This window comes from Lampetra fluviatilis, chromosome 2 (genome assembly GCF_964198595.1).
Source record: "Lampetra fluviatilis chromosome 2, kcLamFluv1.1, whole genome shotgun sequence".
In the NCBI taxonomy this organism is placed as follows: domain Eukaryota; kingdom Metazoa; phylum Chordata; class Hyperoartia; order Petromyzontiformes; family Petromyzontidae; genus Lampetra; species Lampetra fluviatilis.
In genome coordinates this window covers 36,321,660-36,345,588 of record NC_136276.1, presented here as the reverse complement: position 1 = coordinate 36,345,588, position 23,929 = coordinate 36,321,660, and the positions used below count along the sequence as shown (strand labels likewise).

Here is a 23,929-nt window from a genome sequence, read left to right as displayed (position 1 = left end):
ACGGTGACGGTGGTGGTGACGGTGACGGTGGTGTGTGGTGGTGGTGGTGATGGTGGCGGTGACGGTGGTGGTGACGGTGGTGGTGACGGTAGCGGTGACGGTGGCTGTGACGGTGGTGGTGACTGTGGCTGTGGTGGTGGTGGTGACGGTGGTGGTGACGGTGACGGTGGTTGTGACGGTGGTTGTGACGGTGGCGGTGACGGTGGCGGTGACGGTGGCGGTGACGGTGGCGGTGACGGTGGCGGTGACGGTGGCGGTGACGGTGGCGGTGACGGTGGTGGTGACGGTGTGTGCGGGGTCCGTGCAGCGGAGGCGCTGCGCAGCCTGCTCACGGCGCTCACGTGCCCGCCCTGCACGCCCACGCAGCACCTGGAGCGAGAGCAGGCGCTCGCTAAGCAGTTCGCCGAGATCCTCCACTTCACGCTGCGCTTCGACGAGCTCAAGGTGCCCGCCGCCGGGGCAGGGGGCACGGGGGGGAGGGGGGGCGGGGGGAGGGGGGCGTGACGACGACTCCAGCGATGAATCGCACGCGAGGAATGGTCCTCGATAATCGCCCGCTGAGCGTCTATGGGACCCTCCACGCACTCTCCTGCCTCTCCCCTCTCATCTCACTCTACTCCCCTCCACGCACTCCCCTACCTCTCCCCTCTCATCTCACTCCACTCCCCTCCACGCACTCCCCTGCCTCTCCCCTCTCATCTCACTCCACTCCCCTCCACGCACTCTCCTACCTCTCCCCTCTCATGTCACTCTACTCCCCTCCACGCACTCTCCTACCTCTCCCCTCTCATCTCACTCCACTCCCCTCCACGGACTCTCCTACCTCTCCCCTCTCATCTCACTCCACTCCCCTCCACGCACTCTCCTACCTCTCCCCTCTCATCTCACTCCACTCCCCTCCACGCACTCCCCTACCTCTCTCCTACCTCTCTCCTCTTATCTCACTCTACTCCCCCCCACGCACTCTCCTACCTCTCTCCTCTCATCTCACTCTACTCCCCTCCACGCACTCCCCTACCTCTCCCGTCTCATCTCACTCCACTCCCCTCTACGCACTCTCCTACCTCTCCCCTCTCATCTCACTCTACTCCCCTCCACACACTCTCCTACCTCCCCCCTCTCATCTCACTCCACTCCCCTCCACGCACTCCCCTACCTCTCCCCTCTCATCTCACTCCACTCCCCTCCACGCGCTCTCCTACCTCTCCCCTCTCATCTCACTCCACTCCCCTCCACGCACTCCCCTACCTCTCCCGTCTCATCTCACTCCACTCCCCTCCACGCACTCTCCTACCTCTCCCGTCTCATCTCACTCCACTCCCCTCCACGCACTCTCCTACCTCTCCCGTCTCATCTCACTCCACTCCCCTCCACACACTCTCCTACCTCTCCCCTCTCATCTCACTCCACTCCCCTCCACGCACTCCCCTACCTCTCCCGTCTCATCTCACTCCACTCCCCTCCACGCACTCTCCTACCTCTCCCCTCTCATCTCACTCCACTCCCCTCCACGCACTCCCCTACCTCTCCCGTCTCATCTCACTCCACTCCCCTCCACGCACTCTCCTGCCTCCCCCTCTCATCTCACTCCACTCCCCTCCATGCACTCTCCTACCTCCCCCCTCTCATCTCACTCCACTCCCCTCCACGTACTCTCCTACCTCTCCCGTCTCATCTCACTCCACTCCCCTCCACGCACTCTCCTACCTCCCCCCTCTCATCTCACTCCACTCCCCTCCACGTACTCTCCTACCTCTCCCGTCTCATCTCACTCCACTCCCCTCCACGCACTCTCCTACCTCCCCCCTCTCATCTCACTCCACTCCCCTCCACGCACTCTCCTACCTCCCCCCTCTCATCTCACTCCACTCCCCTCCACGCACTCTCCTACCTCCCCCCTCTCATCTCACTCCACTCCCCTCCACGCACTCCCCTACCTCTCCCCTCTCATCTCACTCCACTCCCCTCCACGCACTCCCCTACCTCTCCCCTCTCATCTCACTCCACTCCCCTCCACGCACTCCCCTACCTCTCCCCTCTCATCTCACTCCACTCCCCTCCACGCACTCTCCTACCTCCCCCCTCTCATCTCACTCCACTCCCCTCCACGCACTCCCCTACCTCTCCCCTCTCATCTCACTCCACTCCCCTCCACGCACTCTCCTACCTCTCCCCTCTCATCTCACTCCACTCCCCTCCACGCACTCCCCTACCTCTCCCGTCTCATCTCACTCCACTCCCCTCCACACACTCTCCTACCTCTCCCCTCTCATCTCACTCCACTCCCCTCCACGCACTCCCCTACCTCTCCCGTCTCATCTCACTCCACTCCCCTCCACGCACTCTCCTACCTCTCCCCTCTCATCTCACTCCACTCCCCTCCACGCACTCCCCTACCTCTCCCGTCTCATCTCACTCCACTCCCCTCCACGCACTCTCCTGCCTCCCCCTCTCATCTCACTCCACTCCCCTCCATGCACTCTCCTACCTCCCCCCTCTCATCTCACTCCACTCCCCTCCACGTACTCTCCTACCTCTCCCGTCTCATCTCACTCCACTCCCCTCCACGCACTCTCCTACCTCCCCCCTCTCATCTCACTCCACTCCCCTCCACGTACTCTCCTACCTCTCCCGTCTCATCTCACTCCACTCCCCTCCACGCACTCTCCTACTTCCCCCCTCTCATCTCACTCCACTCCCCTCCACGCACTCTCCTACCTCCCCCCTCTCATCTCACTCCACTCCCCTCCACGCACTCTCCTACCTCCCCCCTCTCATCTCACTCCACTCCCCTCCACGCACTCTCCTACCTCCCCCCTCTCATCTCACTCCACTCCCCTCCACGCACTCTCCTACCTCCCCCCTCTCATCTCACTCCACTCCCCTCCACGCACTCTCCTACCTCCCCCCTCTCATCTCACTCCACTCCCCTCCACGCACTCCCCTACCTCTCCCCTCTCATCTCACTCCACTCCCCTCCACGCACTCCCCTACCTCTCCCCTCTCATCTCACTCCACTCCCCTCCACGCACTCCCCTACCTCTCCCCTCTCATCTCACTCCACTCCCCTCCACGTACTCTCCTACCTCTCCCGTCTCATCTCACTCCACTCCCCTCCACGCACTCTCCTACCTCTCCCCTCTCATCTCACTCCACTCCCCTCCACGCACTCCCCTACCTCTCCCCTCTCATCTCACTCCACTCCCCTCCACGCACTCTCCTACCTCCCCCCTCTCATCTCACTCCACTCCCCTCCACGCACTCTCCTACCTCCCCCCTCTCATCTCACTCCACTCCCCTCCACGCACTCTCCTACCTCCCCCCTCTCATCTCACTCCACTCCCCTCCACGCACTCTCCTACCTCCCCCCTCTCATCTCACTCCACTCCCCTCCACGCACTCCCCTACCTCTCCCCTCTCATCTCACTCCACTCCCCTCCACGCACTCCCCTACCTCTCCCCTCTCATCTCACTCCACTCCCCTCCACGCACTCCCCTACCTCTCCCCTCTCATCTCACTCCACTCCCCTCCACGTACTCTCCTACCTCTCCCGTCTCATCTCACTCCACTCCCCTCCACGCACTCTCCTACCTCTCCCCTCTCATCTCACTCCACTCCCCTCCACGCACTCCCCTACCTCTCCCCTCTCATCTCACTCCACTCCCCTCCACGCACTCCCCTACCTCTCCCCTCTCATCTCACTCCACTCCCCTCCACGCACTCCCCTACCTCTCCCCTCTCATCTCACTCCACTCCCCTCCACACACTCTCCTACCTCTCCCGTCTCATCTCACTCCACTCCCCTCCACGCACTCCCCTACCTCCCCCCTCTCATCTCACTCCACTCCCCTCCACGCACTCTCCTACCTCTCCCCTCTCATCTCACTCCACTCCCCTCCACGCACTCTCCTACCTCTCCCCTCTCATCTCACTCCACTCCCCTCCACGCACTCTCCTACCTCTCCCGTCTCATCTCACTCCACTCCCCTCCACGCACTCCCCTACCTCTCCCCTCTCATCTCACTCCACTCCCCTCCACGCGCTCTCCTACCTCTCCCCTCTCATCTCACTCCACTCCCCTCCACGCACTCCCCTACCTCTCCCGTCTCATCTCACTCCACTCCCCTCCACGCACTCTCCTACCTCTCCCGTCTCATCTCACTCCACTCCCCTCCACGCACTCTCCTACCTCTCCCGTCTCATCTCACTCCACTCCCCTCCACACACTCTCCTACCTCTCCCCTCTCATCTCACTCCACTCCCCTCCACGCACTCCCCTACCTCTCCCGTCTCATCTCACTCCACTCCCCTCCACGCACTCTCCTACCTCTCCCCTCTCATCTCACTCCACTCCCCTCCACGCACTCCCCTACCTCTCCCGTCTCATCTCACTCCACTCCCCTCCACGCACTCTCCTGCCTCCCCCTCTCATCTCACTCCACTCCCCTCCATGCACTCTCCTACCTCCCCCCTCTCATCTCACTCCACTCCCCTCCACGTACTCTCCTACCTCTCCCGTCTCATCTCACTCCACTCCCCTCCACGCACTCTCCTACCTCCCCCCTCTCATCTCACTCCACTCCCCTCCACGTACTCTCCTACCTCTCCCGTCTCATCTCACTCCACTCCCCTCCACGCACTCTCCTACCTCCCCCCTCTCATCTCACTCCACTCCCCTCCACGCACTCTCCTACCTCCCCCCTCTCATCTCACTCCACTCCCCTCCACGCACTCTCCTACCTCCCCCCTCTCATCTCACTCCACTCCCCTCCACGCACTCCCCTACCTCTCCCCTCTCATCTCACTCCACTCCCCTCCACGCACTCCCCTACCTCTCCCCTCTCATCTCACTCCACTCCCCTCCACGCACTCCCCTACCTCTCCCCTTTCATCTCACTCCACTCCCCTCCACGCACTCTCCTACCTCCCCCCTCTCATCTCACTCCACTCCCCTCCACGCACTCCCCTACCTCTCCCCTCTCATCTCACTCCACTCCCCTCCACGCACTCTCCTACCTCTCCCCTCTCATCTCACTCCACTCCCCTCCACGCACTCCCCTACCTCTCCCGTCTCATCTCACTCCACTCCCCTCCACACACTCTCCTACCTCTCCCCTCTCATCTCACTCCACTCCCCTCCACGCACTCCCCTACCTCTCCCGTCTCATCTCACTCCACTCCCCTCCACGCACTCTCCTACCTCTCCCCTCTCATCTCACTCCACTCCCCTCCACGCACTCCCCTACCTCTCCCGTCTCATCTCACTCCACTCCCCTCCACGCACTCTCCTGCCTCCCCCTCTCATCTCACTCCACTCCCCTCCATGCACTCTCCTACCTCCCCCCTCTCATCTCACTCCACTCCCCTCCACGTACTCTCCTACCTCTCCCGTCTCATCTCACTCCACTCCCCTCCACGCACTCTCCTACCTCCCCCCTCTCATCTCACTCCACTCCCCTCCACGTACTCTCCTACCTCTCCCGTCTCATCTCACTCCACTCCCCTCCACGCACTCTCCTACCTCCCCCCTCTCATCTCACTCCACTCCCCTCCACGCACTCTCCTACCTCCCCCCTCTCATCTCACTCCACTCCCCTCCACGCACTCTCCTACCTCCCCCCTCTCATCTCACTCCACTCCCCTCCACGCACTCTCCTACCTCCCCCCTCTCATCTCACTCCACTCCCCTCCACGCACTCTCCTACCTCCCCCCTCTCATCTCACTCCACTCCCCTCCACGCACTCTCCTACCTCCCCCCTCTCATCTCACTCCACTCCCCTCCACGCACTCCCCTACCTCTCCCCTCTCATCTCACTCCACTCCCCTCCACGCACTCCCCTACCTCTCCCCTCTCATCTCACTCCACTCCCCTCCACGCACTCCCCTACCTCTCCCCTCTCATCTCACTCCACTCCCCTCCACGTACTCTCCTACCTCTCCCGTCTCATCTCACTCCACTCCCCTCCACGCACTCTCCTACCTCTCCCCTCTCATCTCACTCCACTCCCCTCCACGCACTCCCCTACCTCTCCCCTCTCATCTCACTCCACTCCCCTCCACGCACTCTCCTACCTCCCCCCTCTCATCTCACTCCACTCCCCTCCACGCACTCTCCTACCTCCCCCCTCTCATCTCACTCCACTCCCCTCCACGCACTCTCCTACCTCCCCCCTCTCATCTCACTCCACTCCCCTCCACGCACTCTCCTACCTCCCCCCTCTCATCTCACTCCACTCCCCTCCACGCACTCTCCTACCTCCCCCCTCTCATCTCACTCCACTCCCCTCCACGCACTCCCCTACCTCTCCCCTCTCATCTCACTCCACTCCCCTCCACGCACTCCCCTACCTCTCCCCTCTCATCTCACTCCACTCCCCTCCACGCACTCCCCTACCTCTCCCCTCTCATCTCACTCCACTCCCCTCCACGTACTCTCCTACCTCTCCCGTCTCATCTCACTCCACTCCCCTCCACGCACTCTCCTACCTCTCCCCTCTCATCTCACTCCACTCCCCTCCACGCACTCCCCTACCTCTCCCCTCTCATCTCACTCCACTCCCCTCCACGCACTCCCCTACCTCTCCCCTCTCATCTCACTCCACTCCCCTCCACGCACTCCCCTACCTCTCCCCTCTCATCTCACTCCACTCCCCTCCACGCACTCCCCTCTCATCTCACTCCACTCCCCTCCACGCACTCCCCTACCTCTCCCCTCTCATCTCACTCCACTCCCCTCCACGCACTCCCCTCTCATCTCACTCCACTCCCCTCCACGCACTCCCCTACCTCTCCCCTCTCATCTCACTCCACTCCCCTCCACGCACTCCCCTACCTCTCCCCTCTCATCTCACTCCACTCCCCTCCACGCACTCTGATGTAACAATCACTGAGTGCGCTCGCTGTGGATGCCGTGAAGCAAGGTGCCGCTGTGTTTCACGGACACGGGCTGCCGCCGTTCCGCGCGAGGAGGCGATGTGGCTTTGTGTTTCCCAATGAAGTCATTTGCAGGAAACTCTTGAAATTAGGTAAAATTGGATCGTGACGCCAGCTCGCAATAGCCTACTGTTTTCTAATGTCCGCTATGAAACAGACAGTGTGTATTGTATGGTTAACAAGGGCAATCTGCCGGATTCTAACTGCAAGCCTCTGCAACAAGCCAATCACACACACACCATCTGATATCATCATCATCACCGTCGGTGTGCATTATCAGCAGTATGCTATCTCTGCTTTTATATGTGGTTCATCGTCGTCATCGTACTGCACGTCATGCGACAGTCCTGGTCCACGGTGGTTCGTGAATGTCGTGAAATCGTGCCGAGTGTGTCGTACGCCGCCACGCGCGCTCGCTCCGGCAGACGAGTTTCTGTCTCTCTCCATCTCCCACCCGAGAGCGTTTGCCTGATGACGCCATTGCTGCTGCCGCTCTGTGTGCAGATGACGAACCCAGCGATTCAGAACGACTTCAGCTACTACAGACGCACGCTCAGCCGCAACAGGATAAACAACACCTACGTGCGTGTCACACACACGGCCAGCCCCCCCCCCCCCACGCCCCCCCGCCCCCCTCCCCCTCCCCATCAGCACGGCCCGAATCGCAAACACGCGCGGCTCGTTAGGTACGGCGATCGCGGGACGCCTCCGCCGTTTATAGTTCGCGAGTTGGAAAAATCGCCCCGCGTTGATAACCCTCGAGTAAACAGCAAGAGCGTGCTGCGGCAAGAGCGTGCTGCGGCAAGAGCATGCTGCGGCAAGAGCGTGCTGCGGCAAGAGCATGCTGCGGCAAGAGCATGCTGCGGCAAGAGCATGCTGCGGCAAGAGCATGCTGCGGCAAGAGCGTGCTGCGGCAAGAGCGTGCTGCGGCAAGAGCATGCTGCGGCAAGAGCATGCTGCGGCAAGAGCATGCTGCGGCAAGAGCGTGCTGCGGCAAGAGCGTGCTGCGGCAAGAGCGTGCTGCGGCAAGCGGTTTGGGGTTCGCACGGAGTCGCGACCCCTCCGCGCTGATGCTGCGGATGTGCGTGGCTCGAGCTTTATGAGGAGCGTAATAATCTCGCCAAGCCGTAAAAAAACCGCTTCATTTTGAAAGACAACTTTTAATCTCGCCACACACATGAGACGAGCGTCTTTACTCGAGGCCATTCAATTGGGGGGCTCTACTGCGGCTGGCTCTTGGCGAGCCACGTAGTATTATTGTACCTGCTCTTGCACCTCATTTCCTCTGACCTTTGGGGACAATGTGACCGGCGCGTGCTGCGTCTCGTAAACACACTCACGAGTTACGGCTTCGCCGCGAGAGCAGGCGGTAACGTAGGCACGTAAAGAGACGCGCGCGGCGACGCGTCTCTCTCCGCGCGTGTTTGTGTGAATGTGCCGGTGTCGTGGCCGGCAGCGTGCTGCACTGGCAGCCCAGAGGTCGCCGGTTCGATTTGGTCTCCTGGAGGGCACGGCAGTGGATGCAACGCGGAAGGTTTCCCCGCCTGTGTCCACCCGGCAGCGTGATTGAATTTCCCGCAGTTAGCCAATCGACAGGTCCCCCCTTGGTGGGGTAAAGTGTGGGTACTCGACCTTGCCAAAGAGGCGATGTTCACGTGCTTCGAAGGGTCTGCATTCATCTGCTGGTTAAATAAAAAGACACTCTTCCCAGACGCTTCACCAACGTGGACGAGTTGGTTACAACGCCGTCCGTATGCCCCTCTAGGGAGGCCCTTCCTCGAATAGTAGCACGAGCAAGCAATTGCAGGGCTGCGCCTTTAACCTTTACCGGACGATCCACAGCAAATCGCGGAGAACGAAGTCAACAACGAGATGGCGAACCGGATGTCCTTGTTCTACGCCGAGGCCACCCCGATGCTCAAGACCCTCAGCGACGTCACCACGAAGTTCGTCTCTGAAGTAGGTCGCCACACCCCCCCACCTCCCACCCCGAGAATGGCAGCCGGCAGAGTGAGCGTGGCCCGATGCCGTGATGCGGTGCTCGGAACACGTGGCCTGGGCGCCCTGCCCCGGCGCTCCTACCGCGCCGCGGTCGCAAACGTCTCGGGGTCGGCCGAGGTCACCGTAATTAGCGCGAGTTCTGCCCGCCGCAATGAATCGTTCGGCGAAGCGCCGCTGACCTTCGGCGTGCCGCTAGACCCGCTCGCGGCGGAGCGCCGATGGGACGGACGGTGGGTGATGGCTCTCGGGCTTCCCTCCTGACGGCGCCGTTACTGGCCGCCGTGCGACGTTCATGCGACGTGCCGCGTTGCCGTTCGACGGGAGTGACGGCGGAGAGAGAAGTGTGCCATTCTGTCGCCTTGGAAGCCGCTCGGTAATGGCACCTGGGTTCACCTCGCACCTTGTGTTACTTTTACACGATGCCATTCCGGCACTGATCGGCACTCGTTGCCGTCGTGGCGACGTGAAGACGTCACGCGGCAGCGCTTGGCGGGCGCGAGCGCGCTCGTGGCTTCCGTGTCTGCGTGGGCAGAACACGCATCTGAGACATGGCGCTGACGATTAGGAGACACGGGCCTGGGAAGGAAGTGCCGCTCGACTGGACGACGACAGACGGGACTCGCGGGCGCTGGCGTCTCTGTGAAGGCTGCGCGAGGTGAAGGTGCCAGACTTGTCCTCTCAACGCGTGCTTGCGCGCCGTGTGTGTCTCCTCGTGCAGAACAAGACGCTCCCCATCGAGAACACCACCGACTGCCTCAGCACCATGGCCAGCGTCTGCAAGGTCATGCTGGAGACTCCGTGAGTGGCCCCTTCTCTCTCTCTCTCTGCTGCCACGCACCGCCTGTGGAACAAAGCTGCCATGCCTGTCGACATCAGGATTTGGAACTCTATTAATCCAGATTCGTTGCCTCGTCCCGTAGTCTGATTGGATGTTACCTACACTGTAACGGCTGCAATTATTACAGCTGGCTTTTGTCGTAATTCTTAATTCTATCTCGATTGGGAATGTTGTTGTCATTGTTGTTGTTGTGATTATCGGCTTTTACTGGATTTCGATTGGACTGATCTAGCTTTTTGGCAGTAATGCACTTTGAGATATTTCGATATGAAAGGTCCGTGAAAAAATAAAGTGCATTATTATTTATCATGAATAGCAGTGGTTCTAATTGCTTCTGTTGCGTATCGATGTTAGAATATTTTCCGGTTCGTTGGCCGAGTTGGCGGCACGTGACGAGCGGCGTGTGCGTGGCATTCGTGGCCACGTGGCCACGTGGCGGCGATGGTGGAGAGGCTCGGTGTTTGCGCGGCGCTAACGGCGGCACTGGTGGTGGCGGTGTGCGCAGGGAGTACCGGAGTCGGTTCACCAACGAGGAGACGGTGTCCTTCTGCCTGCGGGTCATGGTGGGCGTCATCATCCTCTACGACCACGTGCACCCGGTGGGCGCGTTCGCTCGCAGCTCCAAGATCGACGTGAGCTCGCCACCGACATTCGGACACCCACGCCCTCGACGGGACATCGCCATGCCGCCTGGTGGCATCAACGCCGTCGATCGTTTATCCCCAAATAGAATCCCGAGTGTGCGATTAAGAATCGTCAGATGAAGAATCCGCTCCGATATATGGTGCAGCCATCTTAGAGATCGGCCCACGGAAGTGGATATCGCAGAGCTACCTCTGAGATCACTACACGTGACCTCCGTACCACACGGTAGGGAGCAGCGTTTTTACTCTCCAACAATGTGAGCCACGGTCGGCATTGAATTTCGGTGTCGCGGTTGGTAGCGCGCTGCGCTAACGGCTTCAACGCCGCTGCCCTCTGGAGTCTGCTCAGGGCACTGAAACTGAGAGGTAACCATACTTTGTTCATCCTGAGTTGGAAGGCTCTGTGCACTGGGTTTGAATGCAGGATTCGCGAGCATGGATTAACCCGTGATGTCACGATCACCGCGCGGATCTGTGTGGGTTTTTTGCAGATGAAAGGTTGTATAAAGGTGCTCAAAGAACAGCCTCCGAACAGCGTGGAAGGTCTGCTAAACGCACTCAGGTACAGAGGACGTACGCCACATGGACACTTACATTGACCGGTAGGGAAACGCAATTGTGTGATTGCTCCAAGGTATTGTCATGATTAATTACAAGTCATCATCAGCAATGATAAATCCCCTGCTGGATTAAGGCCTCCCCAATCCACCACCATCGTGAACATATTTCATCGCTCCATCTCTGCATGGATGCGTCCCATCCCTTGGCTGCCACTCCACCATTGTCATTGCCAGCTATGTTCCCTGGTGGGCTGGGTACTCGACCAAAAAGTGGTACGCGAACTGAATACTTCTTGAGCTGTGAACTGGGTGACCTGAGTTCGATTCCTGGCCATGGCTAACATCAGCGGCAAGAGCAATCGGAACCAGTCCCGATGTGTCCCCCTTCACCAACATGCAACCGACCAGTGGTCAAGTACGGTAAATAAATCCCCATAAACAAAATGGTACGGGGACGCCTTCATCTATTGGTCGCTTGAGAATGGCTGGGATTTTTTAAAGCAATTGAATCCTTCTCTCGCACCGCTCCGTGGGGACCACTCACAACAACATCGCCCCTACATCCATGAGGACCACACATAACAACATCACCCCTACATCCGTGGGGACCACTCACAACAACAACGCCCCTACATCCATGAGGACCACTCACAACAACAACGCCCCTACATCCGTGGGGACCACTCACAACAACATCGCCCCTACATCCGTGGGGACCACTCACAACAACAACGCCCCTACATCCGTGGGGACCACTCACAACAACAACGCCCCTACATCCGTGGGGACCACTCACAACAACATCGCCCCTACATCCATGAGGACCACTCACAACAACATCGCCCCTACATCCGTGGGGACCACTCACAACAACATCGCCCCTACATCCGTGGGGACCACTCACAACAACATCACCCCTACATCCGTGGGGACCACTCACAACAACATCGCCCCTACATCCATGAGGACCACTCACAACAACATCGCCCCTACATCCGTGGGGATCACTCACAACAACATCGCCCCTACATCCATGGGGATCACTCACAACAACAACGCCCCTACATCCATGAGGACCACTCACAACAACATCGTCCCTACATCCATGAGGACCACTCACAACAACATCGCCCCTACATCCGTGGGGACCACTCACAACAACATCGTCCCTATATCCATGAGGACCACTCACAACAACAACGCTCCTACATCCATGGGGATCACTCACAACAACAACGCCCCTACATCCATGGGGACCACTCACAACAACATCGCCCCTACATCCATGGGGATCACTCACAACAACAACGCCCCTACATCCGTGGGGACCACTCACAACAACATCGCCCCTACATCCATGGGGATCACTCACAACAACAACGCCCCTACATCCGTGGGGACCACTCACAACAACATCGCCCCTACATCCATGGAGATCACTCATAACAACATCGCCCCTACATCCGTGGGGACCACTCACAACAACATCGCCCCTACATCCGTGGGGTCCACTCATAATAACATCGCCCCCTCCCCAAAAAGGTTCCTGCGACTTGGCAAGCCTCTCCCGGGCGAGCGAGCGCGAGTCGTCAATCGTGAACCCCTCCCTCCTCGCTCCGCAGGTACACGACGCGACACCTGAACGACGAGAACACGTCCAAGCAGGTGAAGAGCATGCTCCAGTAGGGGGGCCGGGGGGGGCGGGGGGGGCGCGCACGGACGAACGCCGCTCCGCCCGGACGGCGCGACCATCGGTGGCGGTGAGGGCGGCGCGTCGTCCACATCGTCCACGTCGCCCGCGTCGTCCGCGTCGTCCGAGTCGTCCAAGTCGTCCACGTCATACCGTCCCTGCAGAGGCCTCACCGGACCGGGCGGCCCGGTCGTGGTGCCGCACGTACAACGCTGCCGCCACCGCCGCCTCCGAGATGCTGAGCCCCGTTGCATGGCCTCGTAAATATTCATGTTTCCCCGTGACAGCCTCCGCCCCCTTGTACGAGTAACGGAACACGATCGGATGGCGGAGGGAAGGCAGTTTTAATTGGTCGGTGTAAATATTGGCGTGGAGGGCCCAATTAGTGAATGCACTATCTCGCTCCGTCGCTCCGTCGCCGGGTGCACGCGCGCCCCATTAATCGTCGCTCATCCCTCCGATCCAGCGCTCCCCAGGGAGGGTGGCGGAAGCGTCTTCTCCAGAATTAGAGGATTCGGCAGTTTCCGCTGGGCCCAGCGACCAGGACGCAGCGTAACCCTCCAGTCGTGCCAACGGGGCCGGATTTAGGAAACCATTCGGGGACATTTTTTTTCAGGGTCCAAAACTCCAGGGGACCCCATCGGAGGGGAGGGGGGGGGAATATTTGTTTGAATCGAGCAAAGTCAGACTGTTCTGATACGAGAATGATTTAAGTCAATAAACCTGCCCTTGCTAAGAGCTTTCCAGTTCGGTTTTGATGTCATCAGTGTCCCCAACCCTGCCGTGTCACGCGCAGCCCCCTCTCCCCCCATAGTGGGGGTTGTGGATTTTGTCCCTGTGTGTGTGTCTATGTCTATGTGTGTGTATGTGTCTTTGCCTCTGTGTGTGTGTCTTTGAGTGTGTGTGTCTTTGTCTATCTGTGTGTCTTTGTGTGTTTGTATGTCTCTGTGTGCATGTATGTGTCTTTGTCTTTTTGTCTGTGTGTCTTTATCTACGTGTATATGTATGTGTTTTTGTAGGAGTGTGTGTTCCTTTCTCTGTGTGTGTGTGCATGTGTCTGTATGTGTGTCTGGGTGTGATTGTCGTACATGAGTGTGTGGAGAGCAGTAGTGTAGCGGTTAGCTCTACGCTGCGCTATGAACCCGGCGACCCGAGTTCAATTCCTGCTCATGGACAACACCAGTGATAATTATCTGAACCGGTCCTGGGTCTCCCCTAGGTCGACTCGGCCTCAAATCAGTGTCTTTTGTGTGTAAACTATAGAGGCAAAGGCGGCTCGCTAACAGCTCGCTCACAGAACCTTCCCCAAAAGCCTGTGAAGGCGATGAGGTGGATCTTTGCTGTGCAGTATTCCCTCGTTATTCGCGAGGGATCCATGCTCATGGGTAGTGACATGGGCCTGGTAAAACCTACCATTTAATTGAATTACCTTAAATAAATACATACATAAGCTATTGAATGAGTAAATTATAATAATATATCTCGTCATTTTCTTTCTCTCTCTCTCGATGTAGTCGTGTAGAGTTCCAAATACGATTCTTAGCCAAAATCATGAATAACAAGTTTATGAATAATGACGGAATGCTGTATGTACATATTTAGATGGGTGTGTGCATGTGTATGTGCATGTCTATGTATGTGCGTATGTGTGTGTGCATGTTTACGTATGTATGTGTATATGCATGTCTACGTATGTGTGTATGTATGTGTGTATGTATGTGTGTATGTATGTATGTGTGTATGTATGTGTGTGTCAGTGACGTGCGGTGAGGTCAATGGCTGGGGAGGCACTGGCTCGTGTCAGAGCCAGATTCACACACTGAGGGGGCGTGTCCTCACTGAGGGGGGCGTGTTAGACACGTCACCCTCGGTGAGGCAGATGTGATAGCTGCCTCCCCTGGTGCTTTTTCATTGCAGTTTCATGACGAGACACACACGTGAAATAAGTTACCTGGAGTATGGAAGGCGAGGACATGAAATGAGGGGGTCTACAAACATTACATTGGTGACATACTGAGATAGTAATAGGCACGCACTTATTGCCCGCGCTCCATCCAGTTACTGAGGGGTTGCGCAATCAGAGGGGAGGCTGAGCTCGTCGCTGCCTCACCTCTCGTCTCTTCCTGTATTTGCAGCGGAGCTCCACAAATTTGGCGATTTTGACTATAAAAATTATTGGAATCGTACATAAATTACATTTATAACAGAGATCAGTGGAAAAATCTTGATATTTCTTTTGTTTGATTATTTCTTTTTTTTTACTTTTCGTAACAGCTATTTTCATTAGAGCATGACAGGTGAGGCTCTGCCTCCCCTGCCTCCCCTGACCGTACGTCCCTGGTGTGTGTATGTGTGTGTGTGTATGTGTGTGTGTGTCTATGTGTTTGTGTCTATGTGTTTGTGTCTATGTGTGTGTGTCTATGTGTGTGTGTCTATGTGTGTGTGTCTATGTATGTGTGTGTATGTGTGTGTATGTGTGTGTGTCTATGTGTGTGTCTATGTGTGTGTGTATGTGAGGAGGGGGGGTGCTCTTTTTTGCTCGTGTCCTGGGGGGCACAGGTCCCTAAACCCGGCCCTGCCTAAGAAGGCATCGTTGAAACTAAATATTAAAATGTATGCATTTCCGACACAACAAACAGTCCTGCATCATTAATATTACAGTAGTTTATTTACAAAAAAAATCTAATCGAGACAATACCTTGGCTTTTACTTGTGCATTCATTAATTTGTACCTTTTATTAATTCTGCCCCCTGCGATCTTCGGGGAGGGCGTCGCGAGCGGTGTGATTGCACGCGAGCCCTCTGCTTGTTCCACCGCCGCTGCTGCTGTTGCTGGCTGAATGTCTCTGGGCTAGATCGGAGTGTGCGTGCGATTTATCCCGAATTGCACCGACGACTTGCTTGGGATTACGGTCGGCAGAGATTGGGGGCGGGGGGGGTGTTGGAGGAGGGTGTTCACAACGCAAGCCGGCCGCTGCTTCCCAGCGGACGTGTCGCGCTGCCACCGGCAGGCGTGCCGCGGATGTGCGGCGCTCGTCTCCGGATGGTCCGGCCGCCACAATTAATTGAGCCGAGCCGCGGCAGTATGTATAGTGAAACGTGCGGCAGCCCCGAGAGAGACCAAACACACGAGAGCTGGAGCCCTGGCGGTGTCCGAGTGTGTCCTGCGAGTGTCTTCGTGCGTGGGACACACGAAGACACTCGTGTGTCCCACGTGAGTCACGTGAGTCACGTGGGACACACGAAGACACTCGTGGCCCACGTGAGTCACGTGGGATACACGAAGACACTCGTGGCCCACGTGACCCACGAGTGTCACGTGGGTCACGTGGGACATACGAAGACACTCGTGGCCCACGTGAGTCACGTGGGATACACGAAGACACTCGTGTCCCACGTGACCCACGAGTGTCACGTGGGTCACGTGGGACACACGAAGACACTCGTGGCCCACGTGAGTCACGTGAGTCACGTGGGACACACGAAGACACTCGTGACCCACGTGAGTCACGTGGGATACACGAAGACACTCGTGGCCCACGTGAGTCACGTGGGATACACGAAGACACTCGTGGCCCACGTGAGTCACGTGAGTCACGTGGGATACACGAAGACACTCGTGTGTCCCACGTGAGTCACGTGAGTCACGTGGGACACACGAAGACACTCGTGACCCACGTGAGTCACGTGGGACACACGAAGACACTCGTGGCCCACGTGAGTCACGTGGGATACACGAAGACACTCGTGGCCCACGTGAGTCACGTGAGTCACGTGGGATACACGAAGACACTCCTGTCCCACGTGAGTCACGTGAGTCACGTGGGACACACGAAGACACTCGTGACCCACGTGATTCACGTGGGACACACGAATACACTCGTGGCCCACGTGAGTCACGTGGGACACACGAAGACACTCGTGGCCCACGTGACCCACGAGTGTCACGTGGGTCACACGAAGACACTCGTGGCCCACGTGAGTCACGTGGGACACACGAAGACACTCGTGGCCCACGTGACCCACGAGTGTCACGTGGGTCACGTGGGACACACGAAGACACTCGTGGCCCACGTGAGTCACGGCCACCAACGGTGGGGGAAGCCGAGCACTGTGCACGTTGAGGCTGCGTGTGGCACTGCCCTCACCGTGGCGGGTCGGCACGTGGTGCCCGCCGGCTCGATCGCCGGATCCGTCGGCGAACGATTTGCAGTTTCCTACATCGGTCGATTGTGGTTGATGATGGTGGTGGTGGTGGTGGCGGTGGTCGTGTGGTTCGTCGTGATTAGCGGGCAGTGAACGTTTGCATGTTGTGTCGACGCGCTTCAGTATTTTGTGTTCAGAGTGTTGTGAGCTCCGGTCCCAGTGGCTGGGGAGGGTGGTGGATGTGAAACTTGACTGTGTTTGTTTTCGCGGCTGTGGCTGTGCATCTCCCCGATGCGTTTTTTGGTCGTGCCGTGTGCCATTTGGCGCGACGTCCGACGTTTCGCTTCACATGCTTGAAACTTCTCCAGGAACTGAAGCGAGCAGCCCACGTTCTCGCTGGTTTAATATTCCGCTGCCGGCCGCTGCTGGGGCGTGTGGGCCCGGCCGACGTTGTTCACCGAGCCCTCCACGTTTGGTGCGCGTGGTGCCGCCCGACGACGCCACGCGAGAGAGGAGAGAGACGTGATCATGGGAGAGTGAAACGTCGCCGTCGCGCCAACCGCGCAGCGCCACGGCCGCTGAATTTTCTGGGCTCACCGACTCTCGGCGGCGGGTGTCCCCACTCCCCCTGAGGTTCCCCACTCCCCCCGGTTGTGCTTGTGATGGACGTCTTCTCCTCGGGCTTGTCGACCCCGTGCTGGCGCGCCAGCCAACTCATTGGCGGTAAAAGAGGTCAAGTTCAACTGCCCTATTGCCGTGGGGCGCAATGGTAACCACATCGAAATGGTAACCCAGAGGCCACCGGTTCGATTCGATCTCCGGGCGTGGCAGTTGAAACAGTGGTACAAGTTTCTCGAATCTCCTTTCCCCTCTGCCCCCCGGCCCACCACTGCCTCTGTCTACAACGCAGTCGATTGGCGGACCCTTGTGGTGGGGCAAAGTGTCGGTACTGCGACCTCACCCGAGACACCTAGCCAAGTTAACCTCTGGAGGGGAGTCTCCAGAGCTCACCTCGAGCGGAGGCTCTGCTGCCAGCAGTGGCGTTGAGCGAGGAAATTGCAGCGCTGCCCTTTGACCTCTCATTGATCCGGCCCCGGCTTCGCCTGCTGCCTCCGGGCGGTGTGGGGGCCACCGCTCGCACCCTGCACCTGGTCCACAAGTCCAGAGAGGTGACGCGGCTCATCCGGACGTTTGCCGTGAGAGTTGAATCCCAGCACAGGGTGCTACTGAGGTTACTGAAGTAGCAGCAAGCATGTCCTCTGAATGTATTCTCGAGTCAACCCCACAGTGTACCAGTTGCTGAGGTCAAAGTGTTTTGACCTCTTGAGACCCATAGGGCCGCTGTGGGGGCTTGTGACTGTTGGTCACTACTGACCCACCTTGCCCCAGTTTTCAATTGTCACCAAGAGTTTGGTGACCGCATTTGTCGGCAACGCACCTTGCCAAGGTTTTGTGGCGGGGGCCTGATATCTCAAGTGTTCAGCGTTCGGCCGCACCTGATGGAAAGCCTCAGAGTAGATGGTGGTGGGAGGCCGTCAGGGCGAGTCGCTGCATGTCGACTGCAGCAGCAGCGGCGGGATTTTGGCGGAGGGGAGAACGCGTTGGCGTGGTGCGGTGGCGTCGACGGCTTTGGCCACGGTGGCCTCTCGAGTGATGAACTTTTGGTCTCTGCGGCGTGCTTAGCGGAGGCGCCTAAAACAACGGCGAGTCCAGCGTCTCCCTCGTGCCGCGATCGCGGGGTGGGGGAGCGGCGTTGGCACCGCGCTCGACCTCGACCCTGCCGACTCGCGATTCTGGCGAGAGGCGCCGCGTGTCGGCGGCGCTCGCGGCTTGGCGCTTGGCCACCCCTCGTCGAATCGTCGTCACCGTCACCGCCGCCGCCACCGCGCTCCGTCCTTGTACTTCTCGTCGTGTCCATCGCCGAGGTGTATATTTTTTTTTTATCAACCAGCAAAAAAAAACAAAGTGGTAGTTTCATTCCCTGTTTTGTACTCTTTAAATTGTGTGGCGGCGTGCGGCCCCTCGAGTCGATGTGCAGTGGAGTCGCCGTGACCGCAAAACAAGTTTTGTTACGGTGAGCAAACAATTTAAACTTTACATAATCCCTTTTTAAACGAATAAAAAAAATACCGTGAATGTGCATATTACCTTTTTTTTTGTAAATGTGTGTTGTGAAGCTGCATCAAACTAACTTCTTCTGGAAGCACAAAATAACTGGATGTACCCGTGCGTACGTGTTGGTTGTGAATATTTCAAGCGGCGTGTGCTGTGTGCTCCGTGCACGGAGATTAGTTTCCGTTTTAAAGCCCCTGAATGTGCCAGTGATGGAGGGTTTTCTTGTTTCTTTTTGTAAATCTGATTAACCATTTTCTTTCTACCAACAAATCAATCCTTAGTCCTTGATAATGACACGGGCTACTTTTTTTTTAAACTCCACCCTGCAATGTGAACCGTGGACGTGTGCTGAACGTATTATTGACCTTTCTAAAATAAATGTTGGCCGTTGTAACCCACATTTTAACCTCTGTCGGATGCCACTCTTTTTGCAAATGCTCCGTTCCTGCGAGGCCCAATTGCGGCGTGCCGTGTCGGTGGGGTCGCGCCGAGCACCACACGGGCCCGGCGATGGAGGTCGCTGTGGTCTCTTGCATCGCCCGGCGCGGCACTTGAAACAGTGGTGGACACGGCAAATCGGGGCGACCACCCCGGGCCCCACGCTTTGGGGGGCCCAATGAGCTGTTTCGGCTTTTAATTCGATGAGCACCTCCGATTAGCACATTTGGCTTATTTATGTATTGAGCGAAAGAAGTTCAACATATCTACACACATTTCGTGGGCGTGCTGGGACCGCACAAGAGGTGTTGGTTTTTGACTGGTCAGTGTGGAAGAGTAGGCCAAAGCACCATCTAGAGGGGCGTTCTCTGGTGGAGACCTTTCTGCCAGCAGTGACGTGAGCCGGATATTGCACGACTGCACCCTGTGGGACGGGTGATGTGGGCACTCCTCCCACCACCAACCACACACTGACCAGCGTGGTGAAGTCTGCTCAATATATCCCTCACGGTCCACACGGCCTCGGAGGCCCTCATCCAGCAGGGGATTATGGACACACGCGGGCGGGCGGGCAGGCGGTGTGCGCGGTGCCTTCTCCGTTGTTTCGATCGGCAAGTCGTCAGGCTGCAATCGCTTCACCCGCTCATCGCCACGCGGGGGCGCTGCTGCCATTGCGAGGACTCGCTGAAGCGTCCAAGCCAGAACTCGTGCGACACGGAGAGGCTTTACCCCTCCCGGCAACAATTACAGGAGGTCTTAAGATGTACAAACACCAAATAGACACATATTGCAAGGCGTCAAGCGGACGTTAACTACACATGCTTTGCGGTAAAAACATGCAAATAAATATGCTTTGGTACTGTTCGCATTGCCTTTGAAACGGATTCGCCTACACCAGAGACAGCCTTGTCTCACCACCAGTGTCTAACCACCAGTGTCTAACCACCAGTGTCTCACCACCACCAGTGTCTCACCACCAGTGTCTAACCACCAGTGTCTAACCACCAGTGTCTCACCACCACCAGTGTCTCACCACCAGTGTCTCACCACCACCAGTGTCTCACTACCACCAGTGTCTCACTACCACCAGTGTCTCACCACCACCAGTGTCTCACCACCACCAGTGTCTCACCACCACCAGTGTCTCACCACCACCAGTGTCTCACCACCACCACTAGTGTCTCACCACCACCAGTGTCTCATCACCACCAGTGTCTCACCACCACCAGTGTCTCACTACCACCAGTGTCTCACTACCACCAGTGTCTCACCACCACCAGTGTCTCACCACCACCAGTGTCTCACCACCACCAGTGTCTCACCACCACCAGTGTCTCACCACCACCACTAGTGTCTCACCACCACCAGTGTCTCACCACCACCAGTGTCTCACCACCACCAGTGTCTCACCACCACCACCAGTGTCTCACCACCACCACCAGTGTCTCACAACCACCACCAGTGTCTCACCACCACCAGTGTCTCACCACCACCAGTGTCTCACCACCACCAGTGTCTCACCACCACCAGTGTCTCACCACCACCAGTGTCTCACTACCACCAGTGTCTCACCACCAGTGTCTCACTACCACCAGTGTCTCATCACCACCAGTGTCTCACCACCACCACCAGTGTCTCACCACCACCAGTGTCTCACTACCACCAGTGTCTCACCACCAGTGTCTCACTACCACCAGTGTCTCACCACCACCAGTGTCTCACCACCAGTGTCTCACCACCACCAGTGTCTCACCACCACCAGTGTCTCACCACCACCAGTGTCTCACCACCACCAGTGTCTCACCACCAGTGTCTCACCACCAGTGTCTCACCACCACCAGTGTCTCACTACCACCAGTGTCTCACCACCACCAGTGTCTCACCACCACCAGTGTCTCACCACCACCAGTGTCTCACTACCACCAGTGTCTCACCACCACCAGTGTCTCATCACCACCAGTGTCTCACTACCACCAGTGTCTCACCACCACCAGTGTCTCACCACCACCAGTGTATCACCACCACCAGTGTCTCACTACCACCAGTGTCTCACCACCACCAGTGTCTCACCACCACCAGTGTCTCACCACCACCAGTGTCTCACCACTACCAGTGTCTCACTACCACCAGTGTCTCACTACCACCAGTGTCTCATCACCACCAGTGTCTCACCACCACCACCAGTGTCTCACCACCACCAGTGTCTCACCACCAGTGTCTCACCACCAGTGTCTCACCACCACCAGTGTCTCACCACCACCACCAGTGTCTCACCACCACCAGTGTCTCACCACCAGTGTCTCACCACCACCAGTGTCTCACCGCCACCAGTGTCTCACTACCACCAGTGTCTCACCACCACCAGTGTCTCACCACCACCAGTGTCTCACCACCAGTGTCTCACCACCACCAGTGTCTCACTACCACCACCAGTGTCTCACCACCACCACCAGTGTCTCACCACCACCAGTGTCTCACCACCACCAGTGTCTCACCACCACCAGTGTCTCACCACCACCAGTGTCTCACCACCACCAGTGTCTCACCACCACCAGTGTCTCATCACCACCAGTGTCTCATCACCACCAGTGTCTCACCACCACCAGTGTATCACCACCACCAGTGTCTCACTACCACCAGTGTCTCACCACCACCAGTGTCTCACCACCACCAGTGTCTCACCACCACCAGTGTCTCACCACTACCAGTGTCTCACTACCACCAGTGTCTCACTACCACCAGTGTCTCATCACCACCAGTGTCTCACCACCACCAGTGTCTCACCACCACCACCAGTGTCTCACCACCACCAGTGTCTCACCACCAGTGTCTCACCACCACCAGTGTCTCACCGCCACCAGTGTCTCACTACCACCAGTGTCTCACCACCATCAGTGTCTCACCACCACCAGTGTCTCACCACCAGTGTCTCACCACCACCAGTGTCTCACCACCACCAGTGTCTCACTACCACCACCAGTGTCTCACCACCACCACCAGTGTCTCACCACCACCAGTGTCTCACCACCACCAGTGTCTCACCACCACCAGTGTCTCACCACCACCAGTGTCTCACCACCACCAGTGTCTCACCACCACCAGTGTCTCATCACCACCAGTGTCTCATCACCACCAGTGTCTCACCACCACCAGTGTATCACCACCACCAGTGTCTCACTACCACCAGTGTCTCACCACCACCAGTGTCTCACCACCACCAGTGTCTCACCACCACCAGTGTCTCACCACCACCAGTGTCTCACCACCAGTGTCTCACCACCAGTGTCTCACCACCACCAGTGTCTCACTACCACCAGTGTCTCACCACCACCAGTGTCTCACCACCACCAGTGTCTCACCACCACCAGTGTCTCACTACCACCAGTGTCTCACCACCACCAGTGTCTCATCACCACCAGTGTCTCACTACCACCAGTGTCTCACCACCACCAGTGTCTCACCACCACCAGTGTATCACCACCACCAGTGTCTCACTACCACCAGTGTCTCACCACCACCAGTGTCTCACCACCACCAGTGTCTCACCACCACCAGTGTCTCACTACCACCAGTGTCTCACTACCACCAGTGTCTCATCACCACCAGTGTCTCACCACCACCACCAGTGTCTCACCACCACCAGTGTCTCACCACCAGTGTCTCACCACCAGTGTCTCACCACCACCACCAGTGTCTCACCACCACCACCAGTGTCTCACCACCACCAGTGTCTCACCACCAGTGTCTCACCACCACCAGTGTCTCACCGCCACCAGTGTCTCACTACCACCAGTGTCTCACCACCACCAGTGTCTCACCACCACCAGTGTCTCACCACCAGTGTCTCACCACCACCAGTGTCTCACTACCACCACCAGTGTCTCACCACCACCACCAGTGTCTCACCACCACCAGTGTCTCACCACCACCAGTGTCTCACCACCACCAGTGTCTCACCACCACCAGTGTCTCACCACCACCAGTGTCTCACCACCACCAGTGTCTCATCACCACCAGTGTCTCATCACCACCAGTGTCTCACCACCACCAGTGTATCACCACCACCAGTGTCTCACTACCACCAGTGTCTCACCACCACCAGTGTCTCACCACCACCAGTGTCTCACCACCACCAGTGTCTCACCACTACCAGTGTCTCACTACCACCAGTGTCTCACTACCACCAGTGTCTCATCACCACCAGTGTCTCACCACCACCACCAGTGTCTCACCACCACCAGTGTCTCACCACCAGTGTCTCACCACCAGTGTCTCACCACCACCACCAGTGTCTCACCACCACCACCAGTGTCTCACCACCACCAGTGTCTCACCACCAGTGTCTCACCACCACCAGTGTCTCACCGCCACCAGTGTCTCACTACCACCAGTGTCTCACCACCATCAGTGTCTCACCACCACCAGTGTCTCACCACCAGTGTCTCACCACCACCAGTGTCTCACCACCACCAGTGTCTCACTACCACCACCAGTGTCTCACCACCACCACCAGTGTCTCACCACCACCAGTGTCTCACTACCACCACCAGTGTCTCACCACC

General features: G+C 57.8%; 1 protein-coding gene across 9 annotated transcripts in view; it reads left to right on the top strand.

Annotated features, from left to right (window-relative positions):
• Window positions 1–20,187, top strand: part of CYRIA (CYFIP related Rac1 interactor A) — a 62,443-nt gene extending 42,256 nt beyond the window's left edge. For all 9 annotated transcript variants that reach the window (XM_078875726.1, XM_078875750.1, XM_078875708.1 and 6 more), the window contains 7 exons: window positions 308–444; window positions 7,440–7,517; window positions 8,778–8,894; window positions 9,655–9,734; window positions 10,280–10,406; window positions 10,910–10,980; window positions 12,601–20,187. In XM_078875726.1, coding sequence (XP_078731852.1) covers window positions 308–444; window positions 7,440–7,517; window positions 8,778–8,894; window positions 9,655–9,734; window positions 10,280–10,406; window positions 10,910–10,980; window positions 12,601–12,664 — 674 coding nt within the window. In that variant the 3' untranslated portion in view covers window positions 12,665–20,187. The remainder of the gene's footprint in view (window positions 1–307; window positions 445–7,439; window positions 7,518–8,777; window positions 8,895–9,654; window positions 9,735–10,279; window positions 10,407–10,909; window positions 10,981–12,600) is intronic.
• Window positions 20,188–23,929: the final 3,742 nt, after the last annotated feature.